Source organism: Camelus bactrianus, chromosome 20 (genome assembly GCF_048773025.1).
Source record: "Camelus bactrianus isolate YW-2024 breed Bactrian camel chromosome 20, ASM4877302v1, whole genome shotgun sequence".
Classification (NCBI taxonomy): domain Eukaryota; kingdom Metazoa; phylum Chordata; class Mammalia; order Artiodactyla; family Camelidae; genus Camelus; species Camelus bactrianus.
In genome coordinates, this window is record NC_133558.1 from 27785180 (window position 1) to 27803366 (window position 18187).

Genomic DNA, 18187 nt, shown 5'->3' on the forward strand with positions numbered 1-18187 from the left:
CCCTGGGAGGCACTGTATCCCGAGCTGGGCCCTATCCTAAGTGCTCTTCCCACCCTCTTCACGCACCTCTGTTATTCTCGTTTGGCAGATGAGGAGACTGAGGCACAGAGAGGTCAAGTCCCCTGCCCACGGTCCCACAGCTGGTGAGTCAAAGGGGCCAGGATTCAAGCCCAGGCAGCCTGACTCCAGACTCCAATGCCCTCTAGTCACAGCCCGCACAGCTGGGAAATAATGCAGGACCCAGCATCTCTCCCCTCCGTCCCATTTTTTTCCAGAGTGAAACTGTACACTTGGTGAAGCCTAGAGGAAGCAAATGCAGTAGGAACCAGGTCTGGGGTCACATTGCCAGCACTCCATGTAACACCTGAGGGCTCCAAGCACTTTCTCAGGCTCGGTTTCCCCACCTGTCAAATGGGGATAATATGGAGAAGTCTCCCAAATTCAAGGGAGGGACAAAGCTAGCAGAGGTGAGAGGAGGGCTGGGGTGATGGTGTGGGGCCCCAAATTGCCAAGAGTCCCACATGGCCCCAGGAGCACTGGCCATAGGTCTCATCAAATTCCAGGTGCTTAAAAGGGGCAGGGTTCTAGCTGGGAGATTTGGTTTCCCTGACTGGAGTAACCCAGGGCCCAAAAATAGACCCCCACCTCTACCCCTCTGAGGGCCTAGGTCTAATTCTAGGCCACTAGGGGAGCCTCAGCCTCTCAAGGAAGCAGCAGGGGGCCCCATGTGAATGTAACCCACAAATGGCTGATGGGCCCCTTTCTGGCTAATTAACAAGGTCACATGACAGGAACCTGAAAAGGCTGGTCTGTCCCAGCAAGCCCCAGCAAGCCCCAGCAGGCCTGACCTGGGGCGCAGGAGAGAGGCCTTTGTCCAAGGGCAGAGGGGACGCTGAAGGCTGGGCTGAGCTGGGAGCGACAGAGTTGGGGGGGGGGGCAGAGCAGGAGGAGCCTTGCGGGTGGGGACTGGAGGGGCAGGAGCACAGCCAAGGGGCCCTGCTTCCAGGCTAGGACGCGCTGCTCCAAGTGTGGTCTGCAGACCTGCTGGACTCCACACGGGAACTTGTCCCAAGTACCGCATCAGACCTGATCTTAACAAGGTCCTGGTGACTCGATGCACTTTAATGTCTGAGCTGCCTTGAGCTGAAAGGCCTTTGAGTCATTTAACCTATCACCTCTGAGTGTGTTTCCTCAATTGAGAAAACATGTGTAGTTTTTCGCAAGTGCCTATTTCAACAAATAACTGATAACAATGACGATGATATTATTATTGTTGTTGTCATTAACTTATTGGCTGGGAGGAAAAGGGCACCCTGTAGCCAGTTTGCAGTGGTCAAGGGAGGGCCTGGCTTTCCAAGTTGAACTACAGGAACAAAAGGAGCTGATACAATGGGGCGGCAGAGAGGGTGTGTACGTATGTACCGAGCTGCCAGCACACCACAGCACACCTCCAGGGGACAGGAGTAAACAAAAGTCTCCTTCACGCCCCTGCCAAGCACAGGTCAGCTTTCAGGAGGCTGAAGCCAGCCTGCCCCTGGCCAGAAACATATGCTCAGCCCCTGGGATTCATGGCTTCCTACCCCTTAGCCTGGCCTGAGACACAGGACAGGGGACCCCTGGAGCAGGGATAACAGAGCCAGCAGCCACCTTAGGGAGCATTGGGGTTGTCCTGACAAGGAGCTGGGACAGTCCCTAGACATTTATATAGAACCGTAGGAAGTCCTCAGAGGAAAGAGAGCGGCCCAGCTCCTCTGGGGGAGGAAAGCCCAGGATTCTCAAATCCTCCTGTATAAAAGAATTACCCAGGAACTGGTGAAAAATCCAGAACCTGGTCCTAGGCCAGCGATTCTGACTCTGTGTGCCCAAGCAAGCAGGGCGTCTTACTGTTAGGGTGGGATGGAAGTGGCTGTAGATAATGAAGCTTGGCTCAACTAATCCAAGAGGCAAGGGAGGAGTCCAGAGCCACTGGTAGCCTCATCTCCAGCACCTGCAAGTCCCTTATCGTGAGATTTGCAAAGATCCACACCTATGCTTTCTCATGTATTTAAAGAACAATTGTGTGGCCTTTTAAGACCCTTGGGTGGGCTGGAGGGAGGCAGGAGGCTTCATTAGGATTGCATTCCATTAAGCAAAGCCCTTCTAATAGTTACCGGATAAATGTTAGGGAAATCCTTTAAAGAAAAATGTACCTGTCACCACCTCACATGACTGTTTGCATTTTACCTGCTGCACCCAGCCTACCCTTGTGCAAACAGATTTTTACATGGCTGCAGCCATAGAGTAGGCGTTTACTCCTTAATTTCCTTACAAACTCCCACACTGATTTTTCCTCCCTCCATCTCATTGCCTGTTCTCCAAAGGCTCTCCAGCATCTCAGAGAATGTCACAGACTCAGGGACAACATGAAACTCAAATCCCAACCCCTTTGAGACCTCATCACAGCCTCTCCATGGCTCTGGTTTCCTCTGGTCTACAGCAATGTTAGGAAGAGGAACTGAAGCAGGTGTGGGCAGGAAGTGCTCAAGGCTGGCAATGACCTGATAATAAATCATGCAGGAGCTGACAAATTTGTTCTGTAAAAGGCCAGCTAGTAAATATTTTCGGCTTTGTGAGCCACACTGTCTCTGCTGTGAGCCACACCACTCTGCCCTTAGTAGCATGAAAGCAGACACAGATGATTTGCAAGTGATGGGAGTGGCTGGCTGTGTTCTAATAAAACTTTATTTACAAAAACAGGCCATGGGCCAGATTTGAGCCTTACCAATCCTTGCTTTAGTGCTTTTCTCTTTAATGCTCTTCACAGTATTGCAATATACAAACCTCAAGCTGTCATTCTGTAAGCAGTCTGGACACCATTCCCACTTAACAGAAAAAAAAAAACTGAGGCCCAGAGAGTGGCTAGCCCCCATATAATTGACAGAGGCGGACTCCAAAACAGGTCTGGGATCTCCATCACATCCCAGAATCCCCAACACTGGTCCCTCCCATCCCCAACTCCAAGCACACATCCTGTTCAGCAGGAAGACCCCTGCCACACCAACTGGCACCCTGGGGAACATCCTGGAAACACTGGAGAGTCATCCTTATGGGTGCACATTGTTTCCCACCCCTCCACATGGTGCAACCAGGCTGAGTCAGCTGGAGGCCCAGCCCTGCCCAGGGGAAGGGGAGGAGCTGCCTCCCTGGGCTCCAGCCTTGCTGGTAAAGGTGGCAGCTGGCTGGAGGTGACAGGGCACCATGCCTCTATTCTCTCACTAGAAGGACTGAACCCCACCAGCAGCCTGTTCAGTGCTGGCAAAAATGTAGAAAAGTGTCTAAGGCAGAAATGTAGAGAAATGTGTAAGGCATTCCCCTTGGGGTAGGAGTGGAGGGGGCTGGGAGGAGATGCTCTCAGGCAGATGCCGTGCAGTCAAATACAGCCTTGAATTACCTTGCACAGTGTCAACTCAGCAAGTCTGCTAAGAGTGTGGTCTCTGGAGCCCTCTCTGCCTCATGAGGGAAATTTGGGGGTAATGGAAATTTCTAAAACTGAACTGTGGTGATGGTGGCACAACTCAGTAGGTCGACAAAAAATTCAGTGACTTGTACACTTAAGAAAATTCTGGCTTGCTCATTTAAAGCTGTGTGATCTTGAGCACGTTACTTAACCTCCCTGTGCTTCAGTCTCCTCATTTGTCAAACAGGAATAATGCCACTTGCATTGTAGGCTGGATGAGGAATTTAATAAGTTAACAACACAAGGACTTTAGAACAGTAACTTGCACCTAAGAAGGGATCAATAAATGTTTGGGACCCAGGCAAGAAGTTCAAGCCTCAGAGAGTTCTACTTGGCAACATGCATGTATCTGTTAGTTTCCCTAAACCCTGCCTCCAGAGCACCCTGGCCTTCCTAGCCTTTGCTCCTGCTGTTTGCTCTGAAAATGCTGAATGCCCTTCCCTCTCAGCTCACATGCAAGTTCCAATCAGAGGTCATCTGTCTGTTACTTATGTGCTTACTATTTTATAGAAAAGGCTCAGAAAGGGCTAAACAGCGTACGGTCAGCTCTGCTCAAGGGCTGGTCTGAGGTCTTCAGGCAAGGGAGAGGCAACGTCTTGTTTGCCCTCACCTGTCTGGGTGCCTTGTGTCCTGAACTCGTGATAGGTGACCCTCTTTGGGCCCAGAGACTCAGATCATACACAAGAAGTGAATTCCTGTCCCCACCCCCAGCTGGTTCCCCCCCCCCCACCCCAGCTCTGTTTATAGAGGGGACAAACTGCAGAAAGCCACAGTGATAAGGTGACCCACAGGCAGAGCCCAAAGGCTGGGCGGGCACGGTGTTTTCAGATGCCTGCAGGTACACGACCCTGACTCTGGGGTCAGGCGGCTGGCAGTCAGGAGGGGCTTCCTTCACCTGCCATGTCGGGTCTGGAGCTCCTCCCTCTGAGCTCATAGGCAACCCAGGCCCCAAGCTGACCTGGCAAGAGCTTGTGACCCCAGTAAATGACTTGGTGTCTGGCGCAGACTGGTATCCTGTTAGCAGCGGCTCCTGTGGATTTTTCCTGGGCAGAGCCAAGTGTGTGGGCACCCAGATAGCAGCTCCCTCTCTGCCTGTGACCCTGGGCCGGGAGAGGCCAGGGCTGGGAACTGGGGGTTGGGAGGGGGCCAGAAGAAGCGGAAAGAGTGGGGGTTGCAGGGACCGCCCCCAAGCCCTGAGATCGAGGGAACACTTCTGATTCCACGGTACTGCCGGGGGAAGGCTGAGGGAGGGCACCGCAAACCCCGGGAAGCCTTTCTGGAGAGAACAACACAAACATAACCTCCACTGAGGAGGGCAGATAAACACCTCGGGAGAGTAGGGTCAGATGCGGGAGCCGCAAAGATCTCTGACCTAGCTGTTGAGAGGGTCCCCTCCTTCCCTTTCCCAGAGACACCTCCCTCGCCAGAGGCTCCAGCCCGGCCAGCGCACAGGTTCCAACGTGTTCCCTCCTCCCCGCGCTGGCGCGTTGCCCGCTCTCCCGGCCGCCGAAAGCCTGGAGCCTCGGGAGGGAGGCCGCGCGGCGGGCGGCCCTGCGCCCTCCAGCTCCGGGGCACACTCACCCAAGTTCCGGGTCCCCACCTCCGGGGCCTCTTGGGTGAAAATCCAGGGGGGATTGGCGGCGTAGAGGGAGGTGGCGGACGGGTTGGCGTGCTTCTTGCCAAAGAGTTTGCTGAAGGTGCCTTGCACCGTCGGGTTCTTTTTCATGCTGCCGCCGGCCACGCGGGCACCGGGGAGGACCGTCCTTCCCTCGCCTGCACTGCCCGGGACTGGACTCCGTACTGTCTCCCCGGGAGACCCTACCAGGCCATGCCCCGCGCCGTCCTCCCCGTCCGCGTACTGGGCGACAGGTGCTGCGGGAGCCGCCGCTCGCCTGGAAATGCGAGCTACCTGGGCAGGTAAGAGGCTGCCGCTGCGACCCGGCCCCGCCCCGCGGCAGCCGCCGCCGCCGCCCTGTCGCCCGACTCCCCCGGCCGCATTCCTGCAGCTTCCTTCCACAACTGGCCATTGTTGGCGGGGCCCAGTGGGCTGGGGGCCTCGCCCAGCCCACGCCTAGCCGGGAAGACGATCCACCCCCTCCCCCAGGTCGCCTCCTGGGCCTCCTCCTCCATCCCTCTTTTCCCGGGGGAAGGGAGGAGGCGGGCGACTTCCCTGCTTCTAAGGAGGTGCGCGACCTGGTCAATCCGGAACTTCGGAAACGGCTGCGGCGCCCAGCACTGGAGAAGTGGCTGGCCAAAGCTCGCACGCTGCAGGGTTCTAGAGGCCCTCGGAAAAGTGGGTCAGGAAATGCCCATAGGAAAAAAAGGTAAACGAGGAAAAGCAATAAGCCAGTATCCCGACTAGCGTGGGAAATACCCTCATTGACAGAGCTCCAAAGAGAAGGTTGGATGACTGAATCTTGGCTTTTTTTTTTTTTTTACATCAAATTCTTCTTTTTCTTTTTCTTTTTTTCTTGTGGAGTTAAGTGAATATTTTAAAACTGAAATATAGTTGATCTACGACATATTAGTTTTAGGTGTGCAGCATAGTGATTCAATATTTTTATAGATTGTATTCCATTTAAAGCTATTATAAGATAAACAGCAAAGTCCTACTGTATAGCCCAGGGAAGTAATTCAGTATCTTGTAATAGCCTATGAAAAAGAATATATCTGTATATATATATAACTAAGTCACCACGCTGCACACCAGAAATTAGCACAACATTGTAAACCAACTATACATCAATAAAAAAGGAAGAAAAACAAAGTTATTATAAAATATTGGCTATATTCCGTGTGCTCTACAATATATCCTTGTAGCTTATTTATTTTATACATAGTAGTTTGTGCCTCTTAATCCCCTACCCCCATTTTATCCCTCCCTCCCCCTTCCCTCTTCCTGGTAGCCACTAGTTTGTTCTATGTATTTGTGAGTCTGTTTCTGTTTTATTATATTCATTCATTTAATTTTTTAGACTCCACATTTAAGTGATAACATACGGTATTTGTCTTTGTCTTATTTCGCTAAGCATAATACCCTCTAGGTCCATCCATGTTGCTGCAAATGGCGGAATTTCATTCTTTTTTGGGGGTTGCCTCCATATCTTGGCTATCGTAAATAGTGCTGCTATGAACATTGGGGTGCATGTTTCTTTTTGAATTAGTGTTTTCATTTTCTTCGGATATATACCTAGGAGTGGATTCATTGGATCATGTGGTGGTTCTATTTTTAGTTTTTTGAGGAGCCTCCATACTGTTGTCCATAGTGGCTGCAAAAATTTACATTCCCACCAACAGTGTACAAGGGTTCCCTTTTCTCCACATCCTCTAAGTGAATATAATTTTTAAAAACTCAAGGTAGGTCGAGCCCATGTAGGGTTTAGTTCACTCTCCAGGGAGACGAGCTGTGGACCTTGAAGCTGCTTCAAGTACTGTTCTAGCTAAGCCAGGGGGTGGCTGCCCACTGGGGGAGGCCCCATCAGATGTGGACCAAGGAGACTGTGTGAAAGATGTGCAGAGTGGAGGGGAGTCAGGCCATGGGGTTAGATTTAGATGCTTGCTGGGCAGCAGGAATGGAAGGCTGGGTGGAGGGTGATCATGTCACAGGTGGTTGGAGTGTCTACCCTGAGCCACCCAATCAGAACCCCCCGCTGCTTTTTCCCTCCTCTTTGTCCCAGATATTCAGAATGGCACCGCTCTTTGTACCACAGGCACTTCCCCTTCAGCTTTTCATTTTGAAAAATTTGAAAGACTAGTAAAATGACCATCTGTATTCACACACATGCGCGCACACACACACTCTTTTTGTTTTCATTTTGCTGACAGTTGAAAGGTGTAGATATCATGGCACATCTCCCCACCCCCACCACTGCCTCAGTATCATTGCCTTAGAATAAGGACATTCTCCTAAATACCACAAAGCAGCACACTCAAGAAATTTAATATCAGTGCACTATTAACATCTATAATATTTTAGTTTTTTAGTTTAGTTTTAGTTTTTTAAACTAAAAAACTAAAATATTAGTTTTTAGTTTTTTTTCCCCAATCCAATTTAATCAAGATTCACACATTGCATTTGCTTTTCATGGCTCTTTAATCTCTTAGTTTGGTGCAGTCCTCTGCTTTTGTTTTTCATGACAGTGACAGTTTTAAAAAGTCCCCTTTACTTGCTCCAGTGTCAAGGGACAGGATGAGAAAGGCCTTCAGGGCTTGTGGCTGTGAGGTCATTGTTTTTCCACCAAGAGGGGAGGGATTGAGGGACAGAGCATCTTTAAAAAACACTCATGCTCCCCAAATGTTTTTGGTTGATGACACACCTGTGGTCCACCGTGTCCTACCCCACCCGCTCCCATGGTCCTCCTGGAACCAATTCCTGTTCATTCAAGGAGTATTTGTGGAGGCTCTCCCAGTTGCCTGATGTGTTGAGGGTTTGGGGTAGCTGGGGATAGAAGAAAATTATAGAATTCTTATTTCTACCATGGAGGATCTTGGGGTCTTATCAGGGAGATAGGTTTACATAATTCAAGGTGACAGACCGTGGTGACTAAGTACAGAACAGTGATTGCTGTCATTAATACACACAGCAGGAATTCGGAGGAGGGGAGTTCTGCATGGGCTGGAGGAAGGGCTTCTTGGAAGAACTGAGATTTGAGCTGGCCTGTGTATGGCAGCTCCCAGGAGGATGACAAAGATGTTAACAGAGAAGGGAAAGAGCCCATTCCAGGGCTCACATAACATCCATCCCTCCACCCACCCCCATCTCCACATCCTGGCTCCTCCCACCATCCCCATAGGAAGGGCACCAGGGGACCCCAGATGACCCAGCATGCCCTGGACATCATCACAACCCATCCCAGGGCTCTAGACACTCAGGTATGAGATAGGGGCTTCTTCCTTGGAGACCTCTGAGGCTTGAGGTCCCTCCCACCTTGGGTAGCTCCTGGGCTGTTACACCTTGAACCATTCCCAGCAGAGCCACCATCCAGCAGCTCCATTCATATACAACATCCACCAAATAACTAATACTCTTGAGAAGTGCTCTGTGCCCAGCTCTCGGCTGGGAAGGATCCAGAGAAATCAAAGACATGGTTCTTGAGTTCAGGTTGCTTTAATCTATTTGGGGAGTCAGGGGAAAGCACAAGAAGAGAGGTAATTGCTGAGGAGGAGGCTAACAAAGGGACAGAAATTCAGAGGAGGAGCAATCGGTGGGGTGGAGGATCTGGGAAGGGCACGCCAGAGGAATGAAGATCTCTGCAGAGACTTGGGATGGTGGAAATGGGGATTGGAGGGTGGGAGGGAGGTCACAGCAAGGTTGGCCAGAGTAGGACAGGCTTAAAAAGGTCATCTGGTAAGATCGGAAACAACCCAGATTGTCCAGCCCAAGGTGACTGGTAAAATAAATTATGGCACATTCACACAATAGAATAAAAATGCAACTCTAAAAATGAATGAGTCAGCCAACTGTATCCAGTTATCTACAAGATAAAGTGATAAACTGTTGACAAAACAGTGCATGTGTATGCTACCATTTGGGGCAGGATAAGTATGATCTTATTTGCTTGTTTTGGCACAGAGAAACTTTGGAACGACAGGTAAGAACCTAGTCAAAGTTGTTACTGGAGGTGAAGGTGGGGGGAGCTTGGCAATCGTGGGGAGAGGAATGGAAGGGGGAATTTTCACCAATTGCCTTTTCACACTTTCTAATTTTCCAACCAGGTAAATGTATTTGCTGTTTAAAAATTAAAGAAAAAATAACTGGGCAGGAGAGTTTAGTCTAGCAGTATGGTCTGCCACAAACTGGCAGCGTCTGCATCACCTGGGATCTTCCTAGAAACAGAGGCTCTCTGCCTCCATCCGGGATGTTGGGCAATGTCTCTGGGTCTCAGTTTGTTCATTTGTAAAACAGACTGTTAATTTAAGGCCATTAGAATAGTCAGTGAGCTGTTGCATTACTGGTACCCAGAGAGGATCTGCTTTGTAACAAGACCCCCAGGTGATTCAGGAACATGGTAGGATTTGAGAAGCTCAGGCCTAGAGTCAGTGGTTACCAGGGGGAACAGGTACTCGTGACAGAGCAGGCAAGGTGACTGGTGGTAACAGCTGTATTTTAAGGATCATCTAACAGCTGGATGAAGGGCTAGGGGAAGGAGAAAGTGGAGGCTGAGGGGCTATGGGCAGCTGCTTCATTGATTGGTTAGTTGGTTAATCAGTTGGTTAATGGATACAAGCAGGCAAGGAAGATGGGGACATGTGTACTCCGGGTAGTAAAAGAATAAAGTTGTTAGTTTGTGGGACATTTGTTTTCTCTCTCTCTCTCTTTTTTTTTTTTCTTACGAGGGTACTGGGGATTGAACCAGGGACCTCGCTCATACTAAGCATGTGCTCTGCCACTGAGCTATACCTACCTGCCGTGGAATATTTCTTAGGAAGAAAGGAAGGGCTTGGCAAACAGCTTGCATATAGGGAAGTTTGCAAAAAACAAACAAAACAAACAAACAAAAAAACTCTGAGCCTGGTTCCCTCATCTGTAACATAGGAATAAAAACAGCACCAGTGGGGAGGGTTGTGAGGAAGATTAAATAAGATAATGGGTGTGAAGTGCCCGCACAGGGGCCACTCCGTCAGGGTTTGTTCATTTCTCCCCCTTCTGGTCCCCTTGCATTTTGGGTTAGTTTTGGTTGAGGATGGAGGGAAAGGGGGAGCCAGGGTGGCCCATGAACACCAGGTCTGGAGGCTGCAGAGTCTGGACGTCAGGACTCTCCCTGCTCCTGCGCCACCCATTCACCCGGGTTCCATCCCAGTGCCGGTGGGGTGGGGAGTCTGGCGGTTCCCTGGGGCAGGCTCCGCGCCCCTAGACTGTTGTTGCTGAGCCCTACTCCATGTAATAACAGCACCTGCTCCCCCAGTAAAAGAAACAGCCAAATCACAGGCTCCCCTCGAAACAGCCGGAGGCCCAATCCTGTAATTAAACCTCAGCTCCACAATTACTTAGTAACTTCCAAGACTTTACTGGGCAATCCTGGAATGAGGGGGGGATTGGGGCCTGGCAGTTGCCTTCTCCCTAGAGACCCAGCCAGGCCTTTGGCAAGGTTGTGGTCTTTCCTCCGACAAAGCCAAACACTCCTGGCTGGGGGAGTGCACTCTGAGTGTGGCAAGGGCGGGCTGAGAGACCCTGAGAGTCACCTCCCCCAACCCCAGGTCTCTGCACCTAGCGCTCCAGTGGGGACGGGACAGAAGTCAGAACTCTTGCCACACCAACTCCCACGTGCTACCGGGCTGCAGGGCCCCTGGGCCAGCCTCTTGTTCCAGGCCAGAGACCCTTCTACCAAGCCAGCTCCTAAAACTCTTTCCTTCAGTCTGCAGGGAGCATGGGCTTCAATGCCCCGACTCTCAGCTTTCCTGGGCTGGGCAGGTGCCAGGAGGTGCAGTCAGGCTAGAAGGAAGTCTGGCTAGGTTGGACTCCTACATCCTGAGATAGGCCTCAAAGTCATTGCCTGGAACCTGAGAGTGTGAGGACCCAGGGTCCAGCCTAGGGTGGGGAGTGGTATGTTCAGGGATGCTGGGGAAAGACTCATTTCCCTTTGTAACCATGGGTTCTGTTGGTGGGCAGAGTGGGAGAGATCCTTGCTGGGGAATAGGTTTGAATCCCGACTCTGCTGTTTAGCAAGGGTGTGACCTTGGCTGAGTTTCCACTTCTCTGAGCCTCAGTTGGTTCATCTGTAAAACAGGGGCTATTAATGTCAGGTTGTGATGAGATGCGACGAGATAGAGGGTTAAGGTACCGGGCAGAGAGTCTGACTCATGCGGGTACTTAGTAGCTGCGTGCTCCCGCCCCTGTTCCCTACCCTGACTGTGGGCATGGAGATGCTAAACAGAGAACAGCAAAGACGGAACAGAAGCCCTGAGAGGCTGCAAGAGAGCCATACTGATTCCACAAAGAACCTCAAGACGGAAAATTCCACCGGTGCCCAGGAAACCGAGTAGGGCAGGTGTCTACAAGTTTACCTTGACGGCCAGGCAAAACTATCCCATTGTAAAACACATCTAACAATCTGAAATCACGTGTGTGTATTAAAAGAAAAAGAAGAAGAAGAAGAAGAAGATTGTTAAGTACAAAGGCAAAAAACAAAATTTCATGTAGTTTGTGACTAGAGGTAGATGAAGCGTATTTGTGAACAGCCAGGGGTTAGCAGGGAACAGGACGGCGGAGATGGTTCAGGGGGGTGCCGGGACTACTTGTGCGGTTCCTTACTTTTCAGTAATGTGCTCTGTTGGTAGATTATTTGTTTTAACATAAAACTCTACAAATAACAAAGAACATAATTTAGTATGGAATGCAATTTTCTTTTTTTAAAACGCAGTGGAGGGTGGGGACCAACCTGGAGATGTGGAGTCTGGTGCTCCTTCTGCCACAAACCTCCTTTGAGACCATGGAGTCTTCCTGAGACTCAGTCTCTCCATCTGTAAAATGGGATAGTGGGATCCTCTACTCAGGTGTGGTTTTGTTACCAAAACGCAGGTCCAGCTGCTCACCACTCGAAAGCCAATACAAAGAGAGGCACATGTTTGTAGAAAGGAAAGTTTGCTTTATTCCGGAGGCATGGGGACATGGGGTGGGGGGTGGACTCTTGTTCAAAGGCTAAACCCCCCACCCCCAACAGTCAGTGGGTGAGAGCTTTTAAAGGTGAGTTTCAGGGGTGTACAAGAGAAGGGAGGGGGCTGCATGCGGAACAGCACAGTCAGCTCTGACAGTCATCTTGCAGATAAGCCATGCAGGGGTCTGATCAGCGTCATCTTGATTAAGTACAGTTAACCTTCAGTTCCAGGGTTGGCTTATTTCCATTTCTTTGAAGTCAGTTCTTGGAATTGTGGCAGCATATGTCATGGCTACAGTCTGGTCATCGTACAGTTAACTTCTTCCACCTGGTGTGGGTTTCAGTGCCTACAAGACAGCTCAAAGGACATGGCTCAGAATATTATCTATATCCCTTGAGGAGGAACTAAAGGTCCTTGACTTTGTTTAATGACTGAACTATTATTAGTTTGTTTTGCTTGACTATTTCTCTTTGTTTCTGTATTTTCTTGTTTCCCTGATTAAATCTATTCTTTGACTATAGTTTTTCTACACACAAGAGGACATGATGGGATAGGGTGGGGGGTCTGTCCTGGGACGGCCCCGTAGGGTCCTGCTCCATTTCAGTTTCTCCTCTGGTTAAAATGCACGTCGGCTGGCAGAGCAGAGACAGAACATCAGGTGAGGCTGTCTGGTGCCTCCTGCATGGGGAGGCTCGGAGGGAAGGGAGGCGAGCCCTGGGAGGCAGGAAGCATATCCTGGGCACAGCCATCTCCTCTGCACAGTCCTGTGCTCTGACGTGAGAGGTTCTAACCTTCAAAAGCAATCCCTACCCTCTGGGAATCAGCACAGCCCCACACACTTCTCACGGGGTCTGGAGACCAACACTTGAACTGGGACTTTGAGCCCTGGGTGTGTTTTCATGCGACCTCTCCTGAGTCCAGCTTGTCTTTGTCTCTGTCTGTCTCTCTCTCCCTGAGACCTGGAAGAAACAGCAGCTGCCTCTTCCATTCACTGAGCATCATTCCTGTGTCAGGCCTGGGCTGTGTGGATTACATGCCTTAACCCATTATCATCAAGTCAGCCTTGCAAGAAAGGGGGCAAGCCACCCATTTTATGGATGGAGAAAAGAAGACTTCAAACGACATCTACTCATACCCCAGGACCAGTCAGTTCTCTCTTAGGAATAGGCCCCAAAGAAACCATCACCCAGGTGCATAAGGGGACCTGGATGTGATGTTACTGCAGTGTTGTTTGTGGGGATGGAGAGTTGGAGACACCTTGGTGGGGAGGGGATGCAGAGCAACTGGAAGCAAGAACTAGATGCTCGTAGAGTAACATGGATGGATCTTAAAAACAGCAGGTAGCGATCAAAGTAAACAACAGGATGAGATCTAAAATACACAAAACCACTCATGCACATGAACACCACCTGCACACAAAACAATATTTATTTTGCGAGAACACATGTGAACAAGATACTCATTAAGCACATTAGAATGGTTGCCTCTGGCTGGGGTGGGTGGAGAATGTGGTTGGAGATTGGAGATAAAGTGGGAAAATTACTACAAGAGAGGAGGCCTTTATGGACCAGTGAGGATAATGCACCACGAAGTGAGCTGTAGGAATAACTCAGCTCCCTGTAACTGAAGTCCAACGAAGACTCAAGTAAAGGTCAGAGAGGTTAAGTAATTTGTCCAAATCATACAGCAGGTAATGAGGAGTAGAGAGAACGTTCAAATAACCGGATCTACTTAGAGCAAGGCGGGAGCAGGACCCCGAAATCCACGTGCCTGCAGGTCAACGGCAGAGAAGGTGGGGCAGAGGCTGTGTGTCTGGCCTCGGTGGGAGTGGTCGCTGGGTCTGCCTGAGCTCCCAAAGTCAGCCCTGAGTCTCACCAGCTCTGCCCATCCTTCCCAGACACCCACTGAGCACTGTGGGGTACAGATCGCAGTCCTTACCTTCTAGGAATTTTGATGAGGAATAACACAAGGTCTTGCTAGGCGTGTGACAGAGTCAGAGAAAGGGTGGGCTTCCAGGAGGCAGGACTGATTCACTGTTGTCTGGAGCTTAGAAATTATAATAACAATATAACTCAGCTCCCACCACTCAGCTGGCCGGCTCTGCTCTCAGCTCCCGCTCCCTCTTTCCCTGCCTCTCTCAGGCAAGATATCGTCAGCCCCAGAGCCTTGCAGATCAGCTGCTGCCCCTCCTCCACCCTCCTCCCTGCCTACCTCCCCTCCTGATTCCTCCCAGCCTCCTCAGAAATTAGGGGTATTACCATCAGGGTGTGAGAACTGAGCACAGCGTCCAAGTCATTAACACCCCAACTGCCAACCTGCCTGTGGGCCCCAAAGTCTACCTAATAACCAACAGTCAGCGCCGACATGGTGCCAGGAAGGAACCTAGTCCTAGGCCCAGCCCAAGCCAGTGTGGCGAGGGCAGGAAGTCACCAGCTGTCTCCACCTCCCTCACCGCTCCTCCCCCACCAAGCCCAGGGAACAGCCCAGGGCATTCCTGCCTGTGGCATTTCTGACACATTCCTGGAAGGTGCCCACCAAGTTGGCATCATCAGGAAGATGGGACCCTAAGGAGGTATGTGTGGTCAGCGGAAGGGGACAAGATGCCAATTCAGCAGCCTCACCATCTGTCCAATCACCCACCTAAACATGATAATAGCTAATATTTATTGAGTGCTCACTCTGTGCCAGGCACTGTCCTAAGTGCTTTGCCCAACTCTATGAGTTAGATACATTAAGTCCACCCATTTTACAGAGGAGCAAACAGAAGGACAGAGAGGTCAATTATTCGTCCAAGGTCACACAGCTAGTAAAATGGTAGAGTCAGGATTCAGGCTCAAAATGTATGGTTCCTGGGCCTGCAATGTCATCCTCTATACCACAACAACCTGCCATATACCCGCTCACGGACCATCTGCCCATCCACTCACTCATGGCCACCCCACCCTGCCACCTGTCTACTCATCTATCCATCCATCCCTTCATCTTCTAACATTCTGTTTCAAGTGGTCCAGGAAAGAGAACAGCAAATACAAAGGCTCAGAGGGAAGGCAGCAGGACATATTTAAGAAAGTAGCTGCTGCAAAGTGAGGGAAACGATAGAAAGAGATGAGACTAGGGTGACCAGGGCTCAAATGAGGAGGGTCTGCCCATCTACCATCTATCCCCCTACCCACACCCATCCATCTGCCCATCCGCTCCCCTGCCTCTCTGCCTATCCATCCAGCCATGCATCTTTCCATCTGTGTGCCCATTCACTGGTTTCTGTGTCCATCTATCCATCCATCCATGCATCCATCCATTATCTCTGTAATTTGGAAGGTAGAAAGAAAGAGAGGAAGGAAGAGAAGGGAGAGTTGGCTGGGTACATTTCTTCTGCACCATTTCTGGTGACATATTGGGGGCCTGTGGTCACACTAGGACTTTCAGAAGTACCTGTATAACTAGTATGACTTCCTCCTATCTCCACTCACCCCACTACCCGCAGCTCAGAGGTCCTGGGAATCGTGGGAAGAGGGAATTGCAGAGTGAGTCATTATCAAGGTTAAAAGACCCTTCCAGACCTTGAAACTTCAGCCTTCAGCCCTGTCCCTGTATCTCCGTAGGAAGATAGAAGGAATTGTGTTGTCAAAGAGGTGTCACAATGCCCCTGGCCCTATACACATTCTCCCTCCTCAGCATCCCAGTACCCTCCCAAGAGTCCCTGAAAACCTCTGGAGCCCCTGGCCACCAGAAGTTCCATCTCACCACCAAGGAAGGCCTGGTCAAGGATGTCCCAGGTGAGATGACATCACAATGTTGGATCAGGGCAACCCAAGGTCACAAGAAGTTTGATTGGCAGGAAGGAGAATGAAGGCCCCAGCCCCGCCCTCCTGTGTGGCTGGAAACTGGGGTTCTCTTACAAAAGGCTTAGGCACCAGTGACACTGCCCAACTCTTGTTCCTACTGTGGAGCCATCATCGTCTCCTGGGGGAGAAGGGCAGGAGGTGGGCCACCATCTACCTCCTCTGGTTCCCGTCTCTCCACTTCCCCAAGACACTTCCTGGACTGTTAGTTTGCACAAGCCCATCTCCAAGGCAAACTTGTGACAAGTAATAACGACAGCTAACGTTGATGTGGTGCTGAAGGGCCAGGCACCTTATGGGGAGTATCTCCTTCAATCATGGTAACCCAAGAGATTCTCTTGCTGTTCCCACTTCATAGATGGTAAAAAGGGACAGCGAATTATAAATTACTGGAAGATCAGGTACCCAGTGGGTGGTAGAACTGGAACTTAAATTCCAGGCCCCCTGCTACATGGACCCCAGAGGAAGCCGAGGCCCGCTGGTGGCCGCCTCACTGACTCCCTGCAGACCCCCTGCCCCATTGGAGGCGAACATGCACTCATAAAGGTTCAGCATGTTTAAAACCTTGGTGGAACTGCTGGACGAGACTGATAATAATGACTCTTGGCTGTTAAATTTCCCATGACTCATCACACCCCCACCACGAGCTGCAGCAGTAGGCCGACTTGTTAGCCCCCATTTTGCAAATGAGGCAACTGAAGCTCAGAAAGGCTCCGCGACTTGCCCGGGGATGCCTGACCTGTAAGGGCAGAGTCAGGCCCTGAGCTCAGACCTTGAAACTCCAAAGCCCGGGCACGTTTCCAGTACCAGGTGCCCCAGGAGGCGTAACCAGCTGCCTCACCCAGTGCATTTTGCATTTTGACAGGGCACAGGGCCTTCTATGAAAAAGCGAGGTGCTAATGGTGGAACTGTCAGGCATGGGGCTGGGCCAGCAGACGGGCAGGGGGCCTGAAGTGTTGGGGAGGACAGAGAGTCTTCCCTTTCGGGGAAAGGAATGTCATATATGAGGTCTTCTTGCCCTACGCAGAAAGTCCTGCCCTCCAGTCACCCGCTCCCCCATTCTACACCCCAGTGTAAGGGACAGACATGTACAATGTATATCTAAAAGGCCTTAGGGCACTGCCTGCAAGAGGGGCTCACTGAGGGAGGGGGTCCGGTTCCTTGTTTTGTCTCACTCAAAACCCAAGTGAAAATAGGATAGTTGGATTCAGAAGGGAGGGAAGGGGCTGGTGGGACCCTCTCCTTGCCCTTTAAGCATCATTGCCCTCCATGGAATGGGAAGATTCGGGCCGCAGGAAGCTGATAGGGGAGACAGGGGTCTTCCTTAAACCTCTAAACTAGTTTTCTCAACCTCGGCGCTTTTGCCATTGTGAGCTGATCATTCTTTGCCGTGAGGGCTGTCCTGTGCAGTGCGGGATGTTTAACACGATCTCTAGCCTTACCCACTAGGCACCAGGAATATCCCCTGCCAAGCTGTGACCACCAAAACTACCTCCAGGCATTGCCAAATGTCCCCTGCTGTGGGGTGGAATACCCCTGGTTGTGAACCAGTTCTCTAAAACTCACACACATGTACGCAGACTGTGCATTTGACGGGGGAAGACTGGAGAGGAGAGGAGATGGTTAAATGAAACCAGATGTTAACTTGGAAAGTATGCAGTCGGGCCCCACCCTCCCTCCGGTGCTGGGCCCAAGGAGGGGATGGGGTGTTCTCAGCCCTTTGAGGTTAGTCACCCGGAACCTGGCTGGGCCCCTGGAAGGGGCAGGGCAAGGCTGGGGCTGCCTGCGCTTCCTCCTCCTGCTCCTCCTCCCTCTCTTCTTCCCCATGCTGTCCCTCTGCCCCAGTTACTGTGAAGGCCTTCATCCCTGGATGTGCTGGGGGTCGTGGGTCCCCCACCCAGGGTCCTGAGTGTAGCAGCAGCTGGGGCATGTCTGATGGGGGACCCAGGGCCTGGGCCAGGGCAGACAGGGAGGGGAGCCCTGCACTAACTTGTCACTGGTCATGCGGCTTCTGCAAGGTTCCTGCACGCCACTCACTAACTATGTGAACTTAGATTCCCTGAGTCTCAGCTTCCCCATTTAAAAGATGGGAGTAACATCTCAAAATGCCTCTTCGGGGCTTTTGCAAAGCTGAGTGGCTGGTGCCTGGCACATGGTAGATGCAAAGAGTGTTGCCCTTCCCTCAGTGGGGTCTCTGGTCAGAGCCCCCAACTCTCCTGAAAGCACATGCCTCGGTCCCCCCTCACACCAGCCC

General features: G+C 51.1%; 2 protein-coding genes across 4 annotated transcripts in view; one reads left to right on the forward strand and one right to left on the reverse strand.

Annotated features, from left to right (window-relative positions):
• The window catches only part of C20H6orf132 (chromosome 20 C6orf132 homolog), a 32380-nt gene extending 26837 nt beyond the window's left edge, over positions 1 to 5543 (reverse strand). The window contains exon 1 of the mRNA XM_074348729.1: positions 5078 to 5543. Coding sequence (XP_074204830.1) covers positions 5078 to 5222 — 145 coding nt within the window. The 5' untranslated portion in view covers positions 5223 to 5543. The remainder of the gene's footprint in view (positions 1 to 5077) is intronic.
• The window catches only part of CIMIP3 (ciliary microtubule inner protein 3), a 64444-nt gene that overhangs the window by 42638 nt on the left and 3619 nt on the right, over positions 1 to 18187 (forward strand). Inside the window, exon 4 of one of the 3 annotated variants that reach the window (XM_045509281.2) lies at positions 13049 to 13281. The exons of the other annotated variants lie outside the window; for them this stretch is intronic. Coding sequence (XP_045365237.1) covers positions 13189 to 13281 — 93 coding nt within the window. The 5' untranslated portion in view covers positions 13049 to 13188. The remainder of the gene's footprint in view (positions 1 to 13048; positions 13282 to 18187) is intronic. 3 annotated transcript variants of the gene reach the window in all.